Source organism: Oncorhynchus masou, chromosome 30 (genome assembly GCF_036934945.1).
Source record: "Oncorhynchus masou masou isolate Uvic2021 chromosome 30, UVic_Omas_1.1, whole genome shotgun sequence".
In the NCBI taxonomy this organism is placed as follows: Eukaryota; Metazoa; Chordata; class Actinopteri; order Salmoniformes; family Salmonidae; genus Oncorhynchus; species Oncorhynchus masou.
In genome coordinates, this window is record NC_088241.1 from 56,660,872 (window position 1) to 56,678,360 (window position 17,489).

Sequence of the window (17,489 nt, forward strand, 5' to 3'; positions counted from 1 at the left end):
ACTACATTTTCACTGTTGTTGTGACTTTAGCTAGCTGTGCTTTTGAAGACATGCTTCAGAAGACCGACGTGATACAAGAAATGTAGCCACATTTTGCCTTGATATAACAGTCAGTTGGATTCATAAAGGACTTGGATCACGAAATACATCTGGAAACGCAGAAGATAAGGGTAAAGTGACACTGATCTGGCTGTCATCATAAACTTTCGATGTCGCCTTGCTAGCCAGTCATACATTAGCGTGAGCATAATTACAAATTGACTTGCCAGCCAGCTCAATGTGCCACTTCAATTTCAGAACATGCACCACTACAGCTAGCTAACTGTAAAGTTTACAGCTATCTAGTGTCACGTGTCATTTTGAGATATAAGTTGAAACTTCAATGTACTTACATTTAACATTTGAGCCATTTAGCAGAAGCTCTTATCGAGACAGAACTACTTATATTAGAAACGTTACCCTGGCGAGCGCTCTACCATTTGAGCTACCTTGGAGATATCCATGTTCACAGTAGACAGAGTAGCTAGACGGTACACCCATATACATAAGACATGACGGTAGGCCTACCTACTGCACATCAGTCAACAGTCCCATCCCTGAGTTGACCTGTCATTTTATATCTCTATCCCCCCAGTGTGTGAATGATGAGTACCCAGCCTGTCCCTTTTGAGGAGGTGCGGAGGAGAGCTGAGTCCCTCCTGTCCTATTCAGGCTCTGCCCAGGCATTGAAGACTGATGTCCAGTTCATGGCCAATGTTCCCCTGTCCCTGTCTGACAAGTTTCACCACATCACAGCACAGACCATGGTGACACAGAACATAGCAGGGCAGAGCAGGGAGGAGGTGAGGTTTTATATTCAGTCCAATCCAGTTGCCCCCTAAATGTATCTTTTGTCTTTACTGTACGCCTTGCACCTTCAGATATTCTTGTTAACCCCTCTGCCCCCTGATCCCCTCTCCCCCACCTCTCCTCCCTCCATCAGGTCCTAGAGTCTGTTGGACGGTTGTTTAAAGCCTTGAGCATCCTGGAAAAGTATGGCTGTAACCTGACCAGCCCCAGCAGGCCCAGGTACTGGCGCAGCGTCAAGCACAACAACCCAGTCTTCAGGGCTACCGTGGACGCCATCAAGGTAAAGGAGGGAGACAGGCCTCTTTAAACCCAATTATTTTCTTTTTTTTCTCACCTTTATATAAATAGGCCAGAGTGGCGAAATAATTACAATTTCGCTAATAAACACTGGAGTGATAGATGTGCAGAAAATGAATGTGCAAGTAGAGAAACTGGGGTGAAAAGGAGCAAAATAAAACAAAATAAATAACAATATGGGGATGAGGTAGATGGATGGGCTATTTACAGATGGGCTATGTACAGGTGCAATGATCTGTAAGCTGCTCTGATAGCTGATGCTTAAAGTTAGTGAGGGAGATATGAGTCTCCAGCTTCATTGATTTTTGCAATTCGTTCCAGTCATTGGCAGCAGAAAACTGTAAGGAAAGGCAGCCAAAGGAGGAATTGGCTTTGGGGGTGACCAGTGAAATATACCTACTGGAGAACGTGCTACGGGTGGGTGCTGCTATGGTGACCAGTGAGCTGAGATAAGGCGGGGCTTTACCTAGCAAAGACTTATAGATGACCTGGAGCCAGTGGGTTTGGCGACGAATATGAAGCGAGGGCCAGCCAACGAGAGCGTACAGGTCGCAGTGGTGGGTAGTATATGGGGCTCTGGTGATGAAACGGATGGCACTGTGATAGACTGCATCCAATTTGCTGAGTAGAGTGTTGGAGGCTATTTTATAAATGTCATCGCCAAAGTCAAGGATCGGTAGGATGGTCAGTTTTACAAGGGTATGTTTGGCAGCATGAGTGAAGGATGCTTTGTTGCGAAATAGGAAGCCAATTCTAGATTTAATTTTGGATAGGAGATGCTTAAAATGAGTCTGGAAGGAGAATTTACAGTCTAACCAGACACCTAGGTATTTGTAGTTGTCCACATATTTTAAGTCAGAACCGTCCAGAGTAGTGATGCTAGGCGGGTGGGCAGGTGCGGGCAGCGATCGGTTGAAGAGCATGCATTTGGTTTTACTTGCATTGAAGAGCAGTTGGAGGCAACGGAAGGAGAGTTGTATGGCATTGAAGCTCGTCTGGAGGTTAGTTAACACAGTTCCTAAGTTCCTATCAGGAACTTACTGCCCTTTTCTTATTATTACAGGATCATTATTGACTTCCTTGTGCATAGGACAGATTAGAGTCTATTGTTTTCACTACAAATAGTCAGATTGTTCAAATAGGGAGTGGATCAATAAGCAATGTTTAAAGTGCCTTATGGGTCATAGACATAGACCTAGAGCAGTGGGTACCCAGTGATTTTTAAAGCATTTTAGTTTACTTTTTCACTAATTTGAGTCAACGGTGGTTTATTCTACTGTCTGCTATCTTTTCTACAGGGTGGCAGGTCAGTCCTGTTTCTCTACGGTTACACCAATCAACAGCCAGACGGCCTCAGCTTCCCCGATGATGTCACAGATCCAGACGTTGGGAAGGTTGCTGCAGTGACCATTGAGGTCATGACCCTGCGCATGGAACTGGACATGCTTATCAAGGTGAACGTTCATATGAGAGTCTAAGAGTGTTATTATCTAATTAACATGTTTAAATTGTTCTCACTCTCATTTTGAGGATAACCACAAAGATGAGTTTCCATGGTTGATCTCTTGCTGACTCTTATGTGTTACTGTGTTGTTGTTGTCTGTCAGGGTACACATGCTCACCCAGAAATCTACAGCAGTATAATCCCATCCCTTAGTCTCCCGAAGACAAATCAGGTCTGTGTAACAACGTACAGTCGAGTGGTTAATCGGTTTGTCTGTTTCTACTTCTAACTTTTGCTGTGATTACTGTTGTAATTAGGGCTATTCTGCTCTCTTCAGGAGAAACCAGAGCTGATGTCTGATGCAGTGGTCATCCCACCAGGAGAGGAGCATGGGGACAGTGGGAAAGACCTTCAGCTGCTATCTCCTCCACCCAAACCGGCTGCTAGTCCTGGACAAAGACACGCCCCGACCACTCCCACAGGTGAGACAGACACCCACTCCCTGTACGAGTTTACCTGTCTGTTACCTGGCAACCTGCCCACTTCCAACCCCACTGGCATATGTCATCTGCCTGTCTGTTGTACTGTCATTGGATGACAAACTTATTGCATATTGCTTATTGAGCTTCTCTCCCTCTCTCTCTCCCTCTCTCTCTTTCTCTCCCTCTCTCTCCCTCTCTCTCTTTCTGTCCCTCTCTCCATCTCTCTCTCTCTCTCTCTCTCTCTCTCTCTCAGATGGGGGGTGTAATCTGTGCGGTGCCACTCCCTCTCTCCTCTGCCCACCCTGTGGTTCTCTTCCTTTCTGTCAGTCATGTGACCTCATCTACCACCGCCACCCGTCCAGAGCCAATCACAGGAGAGATAGAATACAGGGTAAGATATGGGTCATAGCTTTGACCATTTCAGCTCAAATCTCACTTTTAATCCAATATTTATTTAAATATTCTTACCCATGAATATGTAAACTAACACTTATCATCTTTAAACCCCCCCTTAGAGACCTGTACCATCTGTGGTATGTCCCAAGTCTACGCCCCTTGCTCCACCTGTTCTCAGAGGCTGTGTCTGGAATGTGACAGACTGTACCATTCTCACCCTGACCGTGGGGGTCACAACAGGACACTGGTTACCCCCGCCAAACTAACAAGAGCTTTTAGGTCAGAAATGAGGATGTGTTATAATCGACTCTACACACACATGCACACATACACACACAAACCTGATCACTCACTTCTTCCACCATATGTCCACCAGACGCGTTTTGCCCTATGTTGTTTTTGCCAGATGTCTAGACCACATTTTCCATACTCGATGCACATCTGCTTCGCAAGGCTGCAGTACGGTTTGCAGCATGGAGAAGATCATTATTGACCTGTTCAACGAAAGCTAATAGTTAAAGCAGATGAATGTTATTCTCATATGGACCTACTGGTTTCATCGGCTGCACACAAGGCCACATTACAGGAATTCATCGAGGTTGTTTCTAACCTTCTGGCACATTCATCTCGAGCGACATGAATAAATTGAACTGGTTGTTCCCATATAGAGTAGGCTACTGATTTCAAATCACTAGTTTGTCATGCATGATGGCACGCTAAATTACGCACAGAACAGTTCTGTGGATATTCATTTTACACGTCATTCTGTTGGCTGGTTTCCTGAAAACTATCCAACAGGTCTCACTGCCTTTTATGAACGTTTTGCAATGCACAAGTTGAAAATATTGAACTCATGTGGTAGACAGGGCGCACCTCGTATCTAGTGCAGCATCCCAACCTAGCGCAGCATTTCAACCTAGTGCAGCATCCCAACCTAGTGCAGCATCCCAACCTAGCGCAGCATCCCATCCTAGTGCAGCATCCCATCCTAGTGCAGCATCCCATCCTAGTGCAGCATCCTATCCTAGTGCAGCATCCCAACCTAGTGCAGCATCCCAACCTAGTGCAGGATCCCATCCTACTGAAGGATCCCGTCCTACTGAAGCATCCCGTCCTAGTGCAGCATCCCAACCTAGCGCAGCATCCCATCCTAGTGCAGCATCCCGTCCTACTGAAGCATCCCGTCCTAGTGCAGCATCCCGTCCTAGTGCAGCATCCCAACCTAGTGCAGCATCCCAACCTAGTGCAGCATCCCATCCTAGTGCAGCATCCCAACCTAGTGCAGCATCCCATCCTAGTGCAGCATCCCATCCTAGTGCAGAATCCCATCCTACTGAAGCATCCCATCCTAGTGCAGCATCCCATCCTACTGAAGCATCCCATCCTAGTGCAGCATCCCATCCTATTGAAGCATCCCATCCTACTGAAGCATCCCATCCTAGTGCAGCATCCCATCCTAGTGCAGCATCCCATCCTACTGCGACGGACTGCTCCACTGATGCTGAATGACTTCCCAGCGGAACGTAAAGAGTTTGAGGCGTCTGCTGGACACGAAGCTTTTCTAGTCTCTCTCTTTCCTCTCACTTGTGTTTCTTCTCTTTTCTAGCCTCTCTCTTTCCTCTCACTTGTGTTTCTTCTCTTTTCTAGTCTCTCTCTTTCCTCTCACTTGTGTTTCTTCTCTTTTCTAGTCTCTCTCTTTCCTCTCACTTGTGTTTCTTCTCTTTTCTAGCCTCTCTCTTTCCTCATGGGAGTGTGCTCAGTGCACTACAGTCAACGAGGTGAAAGCTGCGCTGTGTGTGACCTGTGAACGACCCCGTCTGGCCATCGCTTCCCTTATAGATCTGGAGGACCCGGGGCAGCCGCAACCCAACCCAGGTCACTTTCATATACACGTCTCAACTGTTGAGTAATTTTCATGTGATGTTCATTTGAACACCACATCAGTCACCTGTCCTGTCCTGTTCTGTTTGAGGTGTTCACGTAACCTGTGCCTCTATATCAGTAATAATAATCACGCATTACTAGAAGCTAAGATCAATATAAGGCTGTCTGTTTATCTACCCTCTCTGACCTCTTTCATAGAGTGGCAGTGTAAGAGCTGTACGGTGGTGAACCAAGGCAGCAGTATACTGTGTGAGGTGTGTGAGCGCCCCCGTCTGGCCACCCGTCCCTCTATCACGCCAGTACTCCCCAGTACTCCAGTACTACCCACGGCAGGACCCACGGCAGACAAGGAAACAAAGGTTACACCCCCCCCCCAGTGGTTTAAATACTCTCTAGAGTTGGAATGTTCTGTGAGATCAAATCATTCAAGTGTATCTTTTTGGTTTTAATCTTTCACAATCTCTCCCCGTCCCTGCCTCTTTCCCATGCTATTTCTCTCTCTGTAGTGGATGTGTCAGTTCTGCACCTATGTGAACTCTCCTCCTGCAGTGGTTTGTGAGGTGTGCAACCTGCCGTGCAAAGATCCTCCAGTGACCAGTCCCAAGTCCCTCCTCCTGCAGTCTCCAGTCAAAGACTTTGTCCCGCCTCCTGTGATGCCCCAGGTCCCTCCGGAGATCTCTTCCAGGGTAAACATCGACATTAAGAGACAGAACCTGATGAGGGATGAAGGACTGAAGCTGGTCCATCAAATACGAGTAGGTGGCTTTTGAACTGACTCTAAATGTGAATTAAAGCCACATTAACTGGTATTATTCTAACTTCTAAATGGATGTTTTTCCTCAGAAGGGAGAGAAGAAGGGAGTGGGCCCTGAGGAGGTGTACGCAGCCCTCTGCATTTCCAGGGGCAGCAACGTCAACCCCTGTGATTGGCTGAAATCAGAGCTGCCTCACCTACTGGATGAGATCTGTGCCATGGCAGCTTCGGCAGCTTTGCAGAACTTCAAAGCAAGGGTTTCTGGGCCGCAGGATAACACAGATAAGGGGTCGACAGAGCAACAGAGTCCCAGTGTGCTGCTGGGTGAGGGAGTGCAGCTGTCCAGGGTTGAGGCCAAGCAGGCATGGCTGGCAGCAGGGGGCAACACTGAGAGAGCAGTCCGTCAGCTGCTCCGAGACAGACAGGCCAAGGTGAGAACCAGACAGTTCACCTGACCCTAATGGTCACTCAAAACTGATATGGCTAATCACTTTAGATATCCACTCAAATAACCAAGCGTTCACTAGACCCATCTGTGGCCTTGTGGTTAGATTGTCAGCCCTGAGGTTGGAAGGTTGGGAGTTTGATTCCAGGCCGAGTCATACCAAAGACTGTAAAAATGGGACCTGAGGTGACTCTGCTTGACACAGATAGTCTCATGCTCCTATGAGCCATTCCAACTCATGCAAGGCTACTTACTGAGCTAGTCTGTGTCACAATTAAGCCTATATGCAAAGTATACTGAAGTTAAAAAATGTTGTCAGGTAGCAGAGGCTCTTATCCAAAGAGACTTAGAGGAGCAATTAGGTTTAAATGCCTTGCTCATGGGCACATCAACAAATGTTGAATCTTGTCGGCTCAGGGATTCAAACCAGCGACCATTCAGTTAATGGCTCAGCGCTCTTAACCTCTAGGCTACATGCACCAAACCAACGTTTATTTGTTACGTGCACAGGATACAGCAGGTGTAAACGTCCAGTGAAATGCGTACATGCATGCCCCTCAACAATGCAGTAATACTAAGAGATATAAAAGAGCTGTTTCTACTCTGACTGTGTAGATGCGGGAGCTGCGTTCGCTGGGCTTCCGAGAGGCGTCGCAGTGTGAGGAGGCTCTGCGTCTGAGTGGAGGGGAGGTGCGGGGGGCTCTGTCCCTGCTGCAGCGGCCCCTCCTGGAGCCCTTCCACCAGCGCATCTGGAGCGACCAGCCAGAGGCCCCCATTGATGCCAAGAACCCTGACAAGCAGGTACTGCAGAGAGTGTGTGTCTGAGAGAGACAGAGAGAGAGCATGCACAAGTCAACTAAACTGCATTTTCCAAGGCCATAGATAACACAAATCATCTGATTGTTGTTCATCATCATTACCCTCCATTGTCCTCTCAGAGGATGTGCAGGCGCCTGCTGGCGTTGTACGAGCTGCCCAGCTGGGGGCGCTGTGAGCTGGCCCTGTCTCTACTCCAGGAGCCTGATGCCCAGTACTCCCTGGAGGACGTCATCCAGGCCGTCAGAGAGTCCCAGGACAGAGAGTTCCTCCGCCGCCTCCTCAACAACGAGTGCCCCTGCTGCCTCAGCATCTTCCCCCACAGCAAGGTGGGCTGCTGGGGGTTTGGTTGAGTTTGTGTGGAATGGTGGAGCTACATTGCACTGCGTGTTGTTTTGTCATTCTTTAGCACAATTGACATACTGTAACTTTCACTTTGGTGCCCTCCTCTCTCAGATATGGTGCGTAATTTCCTATAAGATGTTAATACCGGTATGTGAGTTATTGGATTAATGCTATATATTCTCTGTACATCTCAGATGCAGTCCCTGACCTCGTGTCAGTGCTCGGTGTGCCACGAGTGTTTCACACAGCACTTCACCATCGCTGTGAGAGACAAACACATCAGAGACATGGTGTGTCCTGTGTGTGCAGGACCAGACATCAACGACCCTGAGCACCTGGACAGCTACTTCTTTACTCTGGACATTCAGGTGAGAAGATGAAGAAGAATCAACTTTATTTGGAATGGAAGATATGGAGATAGAAGTGAGAGATCCAGTTAGCAGTTACCTGTTTTCTTTTTTCAGAAATTCCAATTTGAGCATTTTTGGAAAAAGTCTACAATTTTGCGTCCCTTGGAGGGGCTATAGGTAGATTGAAATGGGACGATCATGAGCTGCTGCTGGTTGTGTTTCATGTTTATAACATTGTTATTGATGTTGTGTGTTTAGCTGCGAGACTGTCTGGATCGTGAGGTGTACGAGCTCTTCCACAAGAAGCTGATGGAACATGCTCTGATGAAGGACCCCATGTTCCTGTGGTGTTGTCACGTGAGGGGGTTTCTAACCAGCTCCATCACATCAACAGTCTCTACTGTATTTCCCTTTTCATTCAGGGAAAGGGGGATTTCTAGTCAGTTGTCCAACTGAATGTATCCAACTGAAATGTGTCTTCTGTGGGAGGGGGGGGGGGGGGCTGCCTTAATCGACATCCATGTCAGCGCTCAGGGGAACAGGCTACCTGCCGCCACTCTCACCACTCTCTCTCCCTCCTCTTCCCTTCTCAGTGCACCTTTGGCTTTATCTATGATGGAAACCAATACAAAGTCACCTGCCCCACGTGTATGAAGAGCTTTTGTAACCAATGCAAAAAGCCTGTAAGTACAAAATATACCTGTTGTTACCTTGCCTGCCATGTAGTGTCATTTCATAGCCACGTGTATGTGGGACCCAAATAATGATGCCTGTCTCTCTTTCTCTCTCTCTATCTCTCTCGCTCTCCCTATATCTCTTTCTTTATCTCTCCCTCCCTCTATCTCTATCGCTCCCTCTCTCTATCTCTCTCTCCCTCCATCTCTCGCTCCTCTATCTATCTATCTATCTCTCCCTTCCTCTATCTATATCTATCTCTCCCTCCCTCTCTCTCTTTCTCTCCCTCCCTCTCTCTCGCTATCTCTCCCTCCCTCTATCTCTCCCTCCCTCTCTCTCCCTCCCTCTCTCTCCCTCCCTCTCTTTCTCTCCCTCTCTCTCTCTCGCTATCTCTCCCTCCCTCTATCTCTATCCCTCCCTCCCTCCCTCCCTCCTCTCTCTCTCTCTCTCTCTCTCCCTCCCTCTCTCTATCCCTCCCTCTCTCTCTCTCCCTCCCTCTCTCTATCCCTCCCTCCCTCCCTCTCTCTATCCCTCCCTCCCTCTCTATCCCTCTCTCCCTCCCTCTCTCTCCCTCTCTCTCTATCCCTCCCTCCCTCCCGCCCCCTCCCCCCTCTCTCTCTGTCAGTGGGAAGCTCAGCACCAGGATGTATCCTGTGAGCAGTTCCAGTTGTGGAAAAGAGAGAACGACCCTGACTACCAGAGACAGGGGCTGGCCGGGTTCCTGCGGGACAACGGCATCAGTGAGTCAGTCAGCCTAAACAGCCTGCAGTTATTGGCCCATATTCACAAAGAGTATGATTGCTGATATACGATCAGATTTCATTTTTTAGATAATGATAAATACGATTATCTGGACAGATAGGGCCTGGTCCTAGATCAGCACTTCTACTTTGAGACTCTTGACTCCTGGCACACAATGCCATCTCATCACCATCATCATAATTGTTATAACACAATGATGTGGCCCTTCTCATCTCTCTACGTAGCCTGTCCTCACTGCAGGTTCCAGTATGCCTTGACCAAAGGTGGCTGCATGCACTTCAGCTGCTCCCAATGCAGATACCAGTTCTGCAGTGGCTGCAACAATCCCTTCCACACTGTAAGTCACATAAAATTGACTGCATGGAGTACCATATTTGTCACTAAATGGATTCAGTCAGAGAGAAGGATCTCCCTTTCCCCCAGGGCTTTCTTATCATACATTCCCAGCCTCATGTCTGCTTCCTTTTTCGCTTTCCCTTCTTCACCCTCCGCCTCCCTCTCTCTCAGACGGCTTGTAAAACTGTCCAGTGTAAGATCACAGGTCTCCATGCTCATCACCCACGAGACTGTCTCTTCTACCTCAGGGACTGGGAGCCTGCCAGACTACAGGCCCTGCTGCAGGTACAGAGATGAGGGATGTTTTGGGAACATTACATGGGTGAATGTACTGGGAATGTTCTGGGAACGTTACAGGGGGGAAACGTTAGAGGGAATGTTCTGGGAACGTTACAGAGGGAATGTTCTGGGAATGTTACAGAAGGAATGTTCTGGGAACGTTACAGAGGGAATGTTCTGGGAACGTTACAGGGGGAAACGTTAGAGGGAATGTTCTGGGAACGTTAGAGGGAATGTTCAGGGAACGTTACAGAAGGAATGTTCTGGAAACGTTAGAGGGAATGTTCTGGGAACGTTACAGGGGGGAAACGTTAGAGGGAATGTTCTGGGAACGTTACAGAAGGAATGTTCTGGGAACGTTAGAGGGAATGTTCTGGGAATGTTACAGGGGGGAAACGTTAGAGGGAATGTTCTGGGAACAGAAGGAATGTTCTGGGACCGTTAGAGGGAATGTTCTGGGAACGTTACAGGGGGGAAACGTTAGAGGGAATGTTCTGGGAACGTTACAGAAGGAATGTTCTGGGAACGTTAGAGGGAATGTTCTGGGAACATTACAGAGATAATGTTATAGAGAATGTTCAGAGAATATTTCAGGGGGAATGTTTTGGGAATGTTAGAGGGAATGTTCTGGTAACGTTAAAGGGTTGTCATTTCAATGTTGTGTTTCTGAGCTGAGTTGTTTGTATTTTGTCCATAGAGGAATGCTGTTGAGTTCAACACAGACCCCCCTAATGGGACACAGACTGGTGAGAGTGACCTCTTGTTTATCCTCTCTTAGATCCCAGATCTGTGAGAACTTTACTCTATTTTTTTCTCTCTTTCTGCCCATACTTTGATTTTCTCTTTCTGTCTGACTCCTTTCTGTGTGACTCAGACGCATGTGGAGTGATGGAGCAGAAGGACGAGGGGGGTCAGCAGATTGACTCACCCTGTGGAGTCCAAACTCAGCCAGGACAAGCTGGACTCTGCAAGTTAGTCACACACACACATAGTTGAAAATACCTTATTGTTTGTTTGTGCACTACACCCACATGCACACACACACAAACACACAATTGAATTGTATTTAATTGTAGAGGAGAGTGGGGTAAATTGAGACATTTTTTACATTCAGTTGGTTCAAGGAAAATACAGTATTCTTTCTAATAAAGATATCTACATATATTTCAGGATGTTCTGTATCCCTGGAAATAATCAGATTTATCCAAAAAAGCCTCCCGAGACGGCGCACAATTGGCCCAGTGTCATACAGATTTGGCTGGCTAGGTTGTCCTTGTCCCATTGCACTCTATCGACTCCTGTGGCGGGCCGGGCACAATGCACACTGACACGGTCGTCAGGTGTACGGTGTTTCCTCTGACACATTGGTGCGGCCGTCTTCCGGGTTAAGTGAGCATTGTGTCAAGAAGCAGTGCGGCTTGGCGGGGTCGTCTTTCGGAAGACGCACGGCTCTCGACCTTCGCCTCTCCCAAGTCCGTACGGGAGTTGCAGCGATGGGACAAGACTGTAACTACCAATTGGGGAGAAATAGTGGTAAAAAAAATAATAAAATGATTTGTCCAAAAAAAGTGGCCTCTTGGCACAACTTACCCCAGGTCTTGTTAAGTCGCCTACAAACGTCTGTACTGAATGAAATATCACCACTACCTTTTCAAAACCATGTATCTTCATTTCCCAAACACAATTCAACACAAATCACAATCGCTTTTTTGTCCTTTAATCATTTTAATCATCTTTTAACAGGTTTAACACCTAACAAACACTTTGCCTTGCATTATTCCTTGGAAGAAAACGTCAACTTGCCATTGGTTCAACCATTGGCTCAATTTACCCGTGGCAAACATTTTGACAATATAATCCCACACAGCTACAAGGATGCATTTTCATGCTTGGTTTAGGACCCAATACTGAAGCTCATAGAGACACAACTGATGTATAGAACAATCTTAAAATGACCTACTTTGGTTTAGATACAAGCATCATGAAACCTCTAACACAATAAACTAATTTGACTTGCTGAAAATCCATTTTTTGGACCTAACTTGCTTTCCACTTTTTCCATGTGGTTTCTTCCTTCACAGACTCCATGAAATGATGACCTCTTCCTAAATAGTTGGCCAAATTATATATTTTGTGTATGGTTTCTTAGAAATAAGGGTGGCTAAACTTACCCCACTCTCCGCTATTGAAGATATGTCATGAAAAGTTAATCATATTTATGCAGTAAGGCCTGAGGAGGTGTGGTATATGGCCAACATACCACGGCTAAGGGCTGTTCTTAAGCATGACGCAATGCGGAGTGCCTGGATACAGCCTTTGGTATATTGGCCATATGCCACGAACCCCTGAGGTGCCTTATTGCTATTATAAACTGGTTACCAATGTAATTGGAGCAGTAAATATACATGTTTTGTCATACCAGTGGTATACGGTCTGATATATCACGGCTGTCAGCCAAACAGCTTTCAGGGCTCGAACCACCCAGGTTATAATCCATTTTTAACCACCTTTTCTGGCTGTTAGGCTGTTCTCACTCTGTCTGTCTCTGTGTGTGCCATTGTAGTAAACACTACAGAGAGTATCTGGTTAGTCTCATCAACGGACACACCCTGGACCCCGGTATTCTCTACGACCAACAAGAGGTGACAGTTGCCTGCAAGAGGTACCAGGTGGAGGAGCAACAAGGGGAGGGGGAGGACGACAGGGTGTACAAGGCTCGACTGCTGAAGGTCAGTCATCACTCAGTTAGGCTTGTGTCCTCACTGGAAGTTTGCACTAAATCGTTTCTATGTTCATTTTGATGTAGTGTTTTTGTTGTGGTTCAGATTGTGTGAAAGTGTAATTGACTCTTTCTTTACAGAAACTGATGGAAGTTCCACTTGGAGAAAAGGTTCCTCGGATGAGATGAAATTGATTTTAAAGAATTTATTATCCATTTTAAGGAAAGTACAGGTATCCTATTTGCAAACAGCATCGGGTTTCAAACCTCCCACCACATAGCATTACCAACCTAGCTGTTATATTACATCTCATTGAAGTTTAACATGCTTTGTTTGTTATATGGTTCGTTAGATTTCTGAAATAATTTTGTTCACAATTACACATCTACAGGTAGTATCTCAATTTCCTCTCTGTACAAGGACAAAGCTGCAAAGGAAGACTTACAAGAAATACATGATCTCTTTCTGGTTTATTTGGATTAAATATATGAGTTTAAAATACAGCACTAAACAACTTCAGAACTCATAAGGGGAAGGTGTCTGTCATCTTCAAAATGGCAGTCAATATTGTGAGATCAATAGCACATACTATACAGAGTGTAACATTAGGGTATACCATGCAATAAAGTATTTTATTGATTTAAAAATTACTTTTGTGACCGGTCTCAATTTAGTCTCATCCAGTTGCAGGATATGCTCTGAGAAAATATCCAATATTTGAGTGAAATGTCGCCCCCAGTTGTCTAAGCAGTAACCTGCTGTAGTTCTCTAAAGTCACGTGATTTCGGGGAAAGGGAGCGCCTGCCTCTGCTCTGCGGGAGGCAGGCGCTCAGCCTCTGGATTTTCCAGTCAAAAGTACAGTACTATGCGCTCATAATCCGCTCTATTGAAGAATCCGAGGAAACGCAACCTAAGGTAAATGAAACTATTCACCTTCATCACACTATTTCTAAATATGTGGAAAAGTGGTATGTAAAATAGTTACACTTCATTAGCAATTTTATTTATTTATTAGTTTGATATATTTAGATGGGGACTTCAGTAGTTGATTTGATTACAGTATCGGCTCTAAGCATAATAGTTGCCTACATTCATAAATAAAACATAAATATAGTTATTTCAGCTGTTTGAAGCTGATGTAAAAAGCCGAAAGTAAAAAGAGCAAAAAAACGCAACTGGAAGCATAGAAATGGCTCTACCGGATCTACCGCTTCTCATATGCATTCAATGAGAACCTAGCCTTTACTACTGCGCCTTTAAGTAGCTATTTTGCAAACATACATAGCAGTCTGCCAGTGTGAATGTCCTCAGCTGAACTACACACACACGTCACGCATACATAATCAGTCATGTACTCACAATATTCGTTATCTTGCTAGCGCTGCTCTTACTGTATTATATTGAGTTTGTTTGTATCAGCCTATGTAGGCAGCAGGAGGTTGGTGGCACCTTAATTGGGGAAGACGGGCTCGTGGTAATGGCTGGAATGATATCGAACACATGGGTTAATGCCATTCCATTAGCTCTGTTCCAGCCATTATTATGAGCCGTCCTCCCCTCAGCAGCCTCCACTGAGGTAGGCCTAATACTATGTGTATAGTTTGTATGACACAATTATATATATATTTTTTGCCAGACTAGATGGAAATAAAGTTATACTGTTTTCACAGCTATGGCATCTGGGAGAATTCGCTCAACCCGCAGACTACGCTCCTGGATGGTAGACCAGGTGAGTGTTTGAGGATGATTTGTTCAATAGTTCCTTTTGAGCAAATTAATGTGTGTGCACCAACCGCTGTTTGTAGTGGATGTGTCTGAGCTGGTACACCATAGTGACCTGTATATATATTTATATTTTTTGTAATTTTTACCCCTTTTTCTCCCCAATTTCGTGGTATCCAATTTTTGTAGTAGCTACTATCTTGTCTCATGCTACAACACCCGTACGGTCTCGGGAGAGACGAAGGTTGAAAGTCATGCGTCCTCCGATACACAACCCAACCAGCCGCACTGCTTCTTAACACAGCGCGCATCCAACCCCGAAGCCAGCCCGGAGGAAACACCGTGTACCTGGCAACCTTGGTTAGCGCGCACTGCGCACGTCCCGCCACAGGAGTCGCTGGTGCGCGATGAGACAAGGATATCCCTACCGACCAAGCCCTCCCTAACCCAGACAACGCTAGGCCAATTGTGCGTCGCCCCACGGTCGCGGCCGTTTACGACAGAGCAGAGCCTGGGCGCGAACCCAGAGTCTCTCATGGCACAGCTGGCGCTGAAGTACAGCGCCCTTAACCACTGCGCCACCCGGGAGGCCCAGTGACCTGTATATTTGAGTCATTTAACTGATGCTCTTCTCCAGAGAAATAGGGTTAACTGCCTTTCTCTTTATTTTTTAGTCGGCTCAGGGATTCAAACCAGTTATAGGGCCAACATTCTTAACCGCTAGGCTATCTGCCACCACAGTTAGTGTACTGTCTGTCTGGGACATGGGTTGAGTGAGTGTTGTCCTGGTCTCACCCCCACCGTGTCTTGTGCAGGTCAGCAGTGGGAAGTACCCTGGCCTGATATGGGACGATGACGCCAAGACCATGTTTCGTATCCCCTGGAAACACGCCGGGAAACAGGACTTCCGCAGTGAAGAGGATGGTGCCATCTTCAAGGTCCTGACACTTTATTAGTACTATCCCTAGTTCGTTAAGTCGTCATTTTACAGTAGCCCCTTGTTATTTATAATCTATTAAAACATACAGTAGGCATTATTTCCTGAGCTGTGAGTCTAAATGCCTCATCCATAGGCATGGGCGGTGTTTAAGGGGAAGATGTCCGATGGGGGTCGTGTGGACCCTGCCTCCTGGAAGACCCGGCTGCGCTGTGCTCTCAATAAGAGCCCGGAGTTCAAAGAGGTCCCCGAGAGGTCCCAGCTAGACATCTCCGAACCATACAAAGTTTACTGCCTTGTACCGATGAATGAACAAGGTGAGAGACACACAAACACACACTGAGTTAGTTATGCAATGTTTATTTCTACCCCTCTTTTACAATGTTCCAGCCATTATCTTTTGATCTTGTGTAGGAATCTACAGTATAACCACATCCTCATATCCACTATCTGGGAACAGACCGGGTGTAGCAATGTACATTCTTTAGGTTTGAGGAAGTTACACTCGAGATTGAGAAGATTTAGATTGTTAATACTGGCTAACTCCATGACCACATGCATTCAGCACTCTACAGTTGTGGCCAAAAGTTGAGAATGACACAAATATACATTTTCACAAAGTCTGCTGCCTCAGTTTGTATGATGGCAATTTGCATGTACTCCAGAATGTTATGAAGCGTGATCAGATGAATTGCACTTAATTGCAAAGTCTCTCTTTGCCATGCAAATGAACTGAGTCCCAAAAAACATTTCCACTGCATTTCAGCCCTGCCACAAAATGACCAGCTGACATCATGTCAGTGATTCTCTTGTTAACACAGGTGTGAGTGTTGATGAGGACAAGGCTGGAGATCACTCTGTCATGCTGATTGAGTTCGAATAATAGACTGGAAGCTTCAAAAAGGAGGGTGGTGCTTGAAATCATTGTTCTTCCTCTGTCAACCATGGTTACCTGCAAGGAAACAAGTGCAGTCATTATTGCTTTGCACAAAAAGGGCTTCACAGGCTGCCAGTAAGATTGTACCTAAATCAACCATTTATCAGATCATCAAGAACTTCAAGGAGAGCGGTTCAATTGTTGTGAAGAAGGCTTCAAGGCGCCGAAGAAAGTCCAGCAAGACCCAGGACCGTCTCCTAAAGTTGATTCAGCTGGTGGGATTGGGGCACCACCAGTACAGAGCTTGCTCAGGAATGGCAGCAGACAGGTGTGAGTGCATCTGCACGCACAGTGAGGCGAAGACTTTTGGAGGATGGCCTGGTGTCAAGAAGGGCAGCAAAGAAGCCACTTCTCTCCAGGAAAAACATCAGGGACAGACTGATATTCTGCAAAAGGTACAGGGATTGGACTGCTGAGGACTGGGGTAGGGTCATTTTCTCTGATGAATCCCCTTTTTGATTGTTTGGGGCATCCGGAAAAAAGCTTGTCTGGAGAAGACAAGGTGAGCACTACCATCAGTCCTGTGTCATGCCAACAGTAAAGCATCCTGAGAACATTCATGTGTGGGGTTGCTTCTCAGTCAAGGGAGTGGGCTCACTCACAGTTTTGCCTAAAAACACAGCCATGAATAAACAATGGTACCAACACATTCTCAGAGAGCAACTTCTCCCAACCATCCAGGAACAGTTTGGTGACGAACAATGCCTTTTCCAGCATGATGGAGCACCTTGCAATAAGGCAAAAGTGATAACTAAGTGGCTCGGGGAACAAAACATTGATATTTTGGGTCCATGGCCAGGAAACTCCCCAGACCTTAATCCCATTGAGAACTTGTGGTCAATCCTCAAGAGGCGGGTGGACAAACAAAACCCACAAATTCTGACAAACTCCAAGCATTGATTATGCAAGAATGTGCTGCCATCAGTCAGGATGTGGCCCAGAAGTTAATTGACAGCCTGCCAGGGAGGATTGCAGAGGTCTTGAAAAAGAAGGGTCAAAACTACACATATTGACTTTTTGCATCAACTTCATGTAATTGTCAATAAAAGCCTTTGACGC

The 17,489-nt window shown here is 46.3% G+C and overlaps 1 protein-coding gene across 1 annotated transcript in view; it reads left to right on the forward strand.

Moving 5' to 3' along the window:
* Positions 1–17,489, forward strand: part of LOC135522853 (E3 ubiquitin-protein ligase RNF31-like) — a 22,033-nt gene continuing 4,544 nt past the window's right edge. Inside the window, exons 1-27 of the mRNA XM_064949490.1 lie at positions 1–170; positions 635–842; positions 983–1,129; positions 2,445–2,600; positions 2,754–2,822; positions 2,928–3,072; positions 3,326–3,463; positions 3,588–3,747; positions 5,198–5,343; positions 5,551–5,711; positions 5,859–6,107; positions 6,196–6,537; positions 7,167–7,352; positions 7,490–7,696; positions 7,907–8,080; positions 8,321–8,419; positions 8,656–8,745; positions 9,363–9,477; positions 9,724–9,836; positions 10,007–10,120; positions 10,812–10,860; positions 10,989–11,085; positions 12,678–12,869; positions 13,599–13,650; positions 14,781–14,807; positions 15,372–15,494; positions 15,630–15,810. Coding sequence (XP_064805562.1) covers positions 642–842; positions 983–1,129; positions 2,445–2,600; positions 2,754–2,822; positions 2,928–3,072; positions 3,326–3,463; positions 3,588–3,747; positions 5,198–5,343; positions 5,551–5,711; positions 5,859–6,107; positions 6,196–6,537; positions 7,167–7,352; positions 7,490–7,696; positions 7,907–8,080; positions 8,321–8,419; positions 8,656–8,745; positions 9,363–9,477; positions 9,724–9,836; positions 10,007–10,120; positions 10,812–10,860; positions 10,989–11,085; positions 12,678–12,869; positions 13,599–13,650; positions 14,781–14,807; positions 15,372–15,494; positions 15,630–15,810 — 3,733 coding nt within the window. The 5' untranslated portion in view covers positions 1–170; positions 635–641. The remainder of the gene's footprint in view (positions 171–634; positions 843–982; positions 1,130–2,444; positions 2,601–2,753; positions 2,823–2,927; positions 3,073–3,325; positions 3,464–3,587; positions 3,748–5,197; positions 5,344–5,550; positions 5,712–5,858; positions 6,108–6,195; positions 6,538–7,166; positions 7,353–7,489; positions 7,697–7,906; positions 8,081–8,320; positions 8,420–8,655; positions 8,746–9,362; positions 9,478–9,723; positions 9,837–10,006; positions 10,121–10,811; positions 10,861–10,988; positions 11,086–12,677; positions 12,870–13,598; positions 13,651–14,780; positions 14,808–15,371; positions 15,495–15,629; positions 15,811–17,489) is intronic.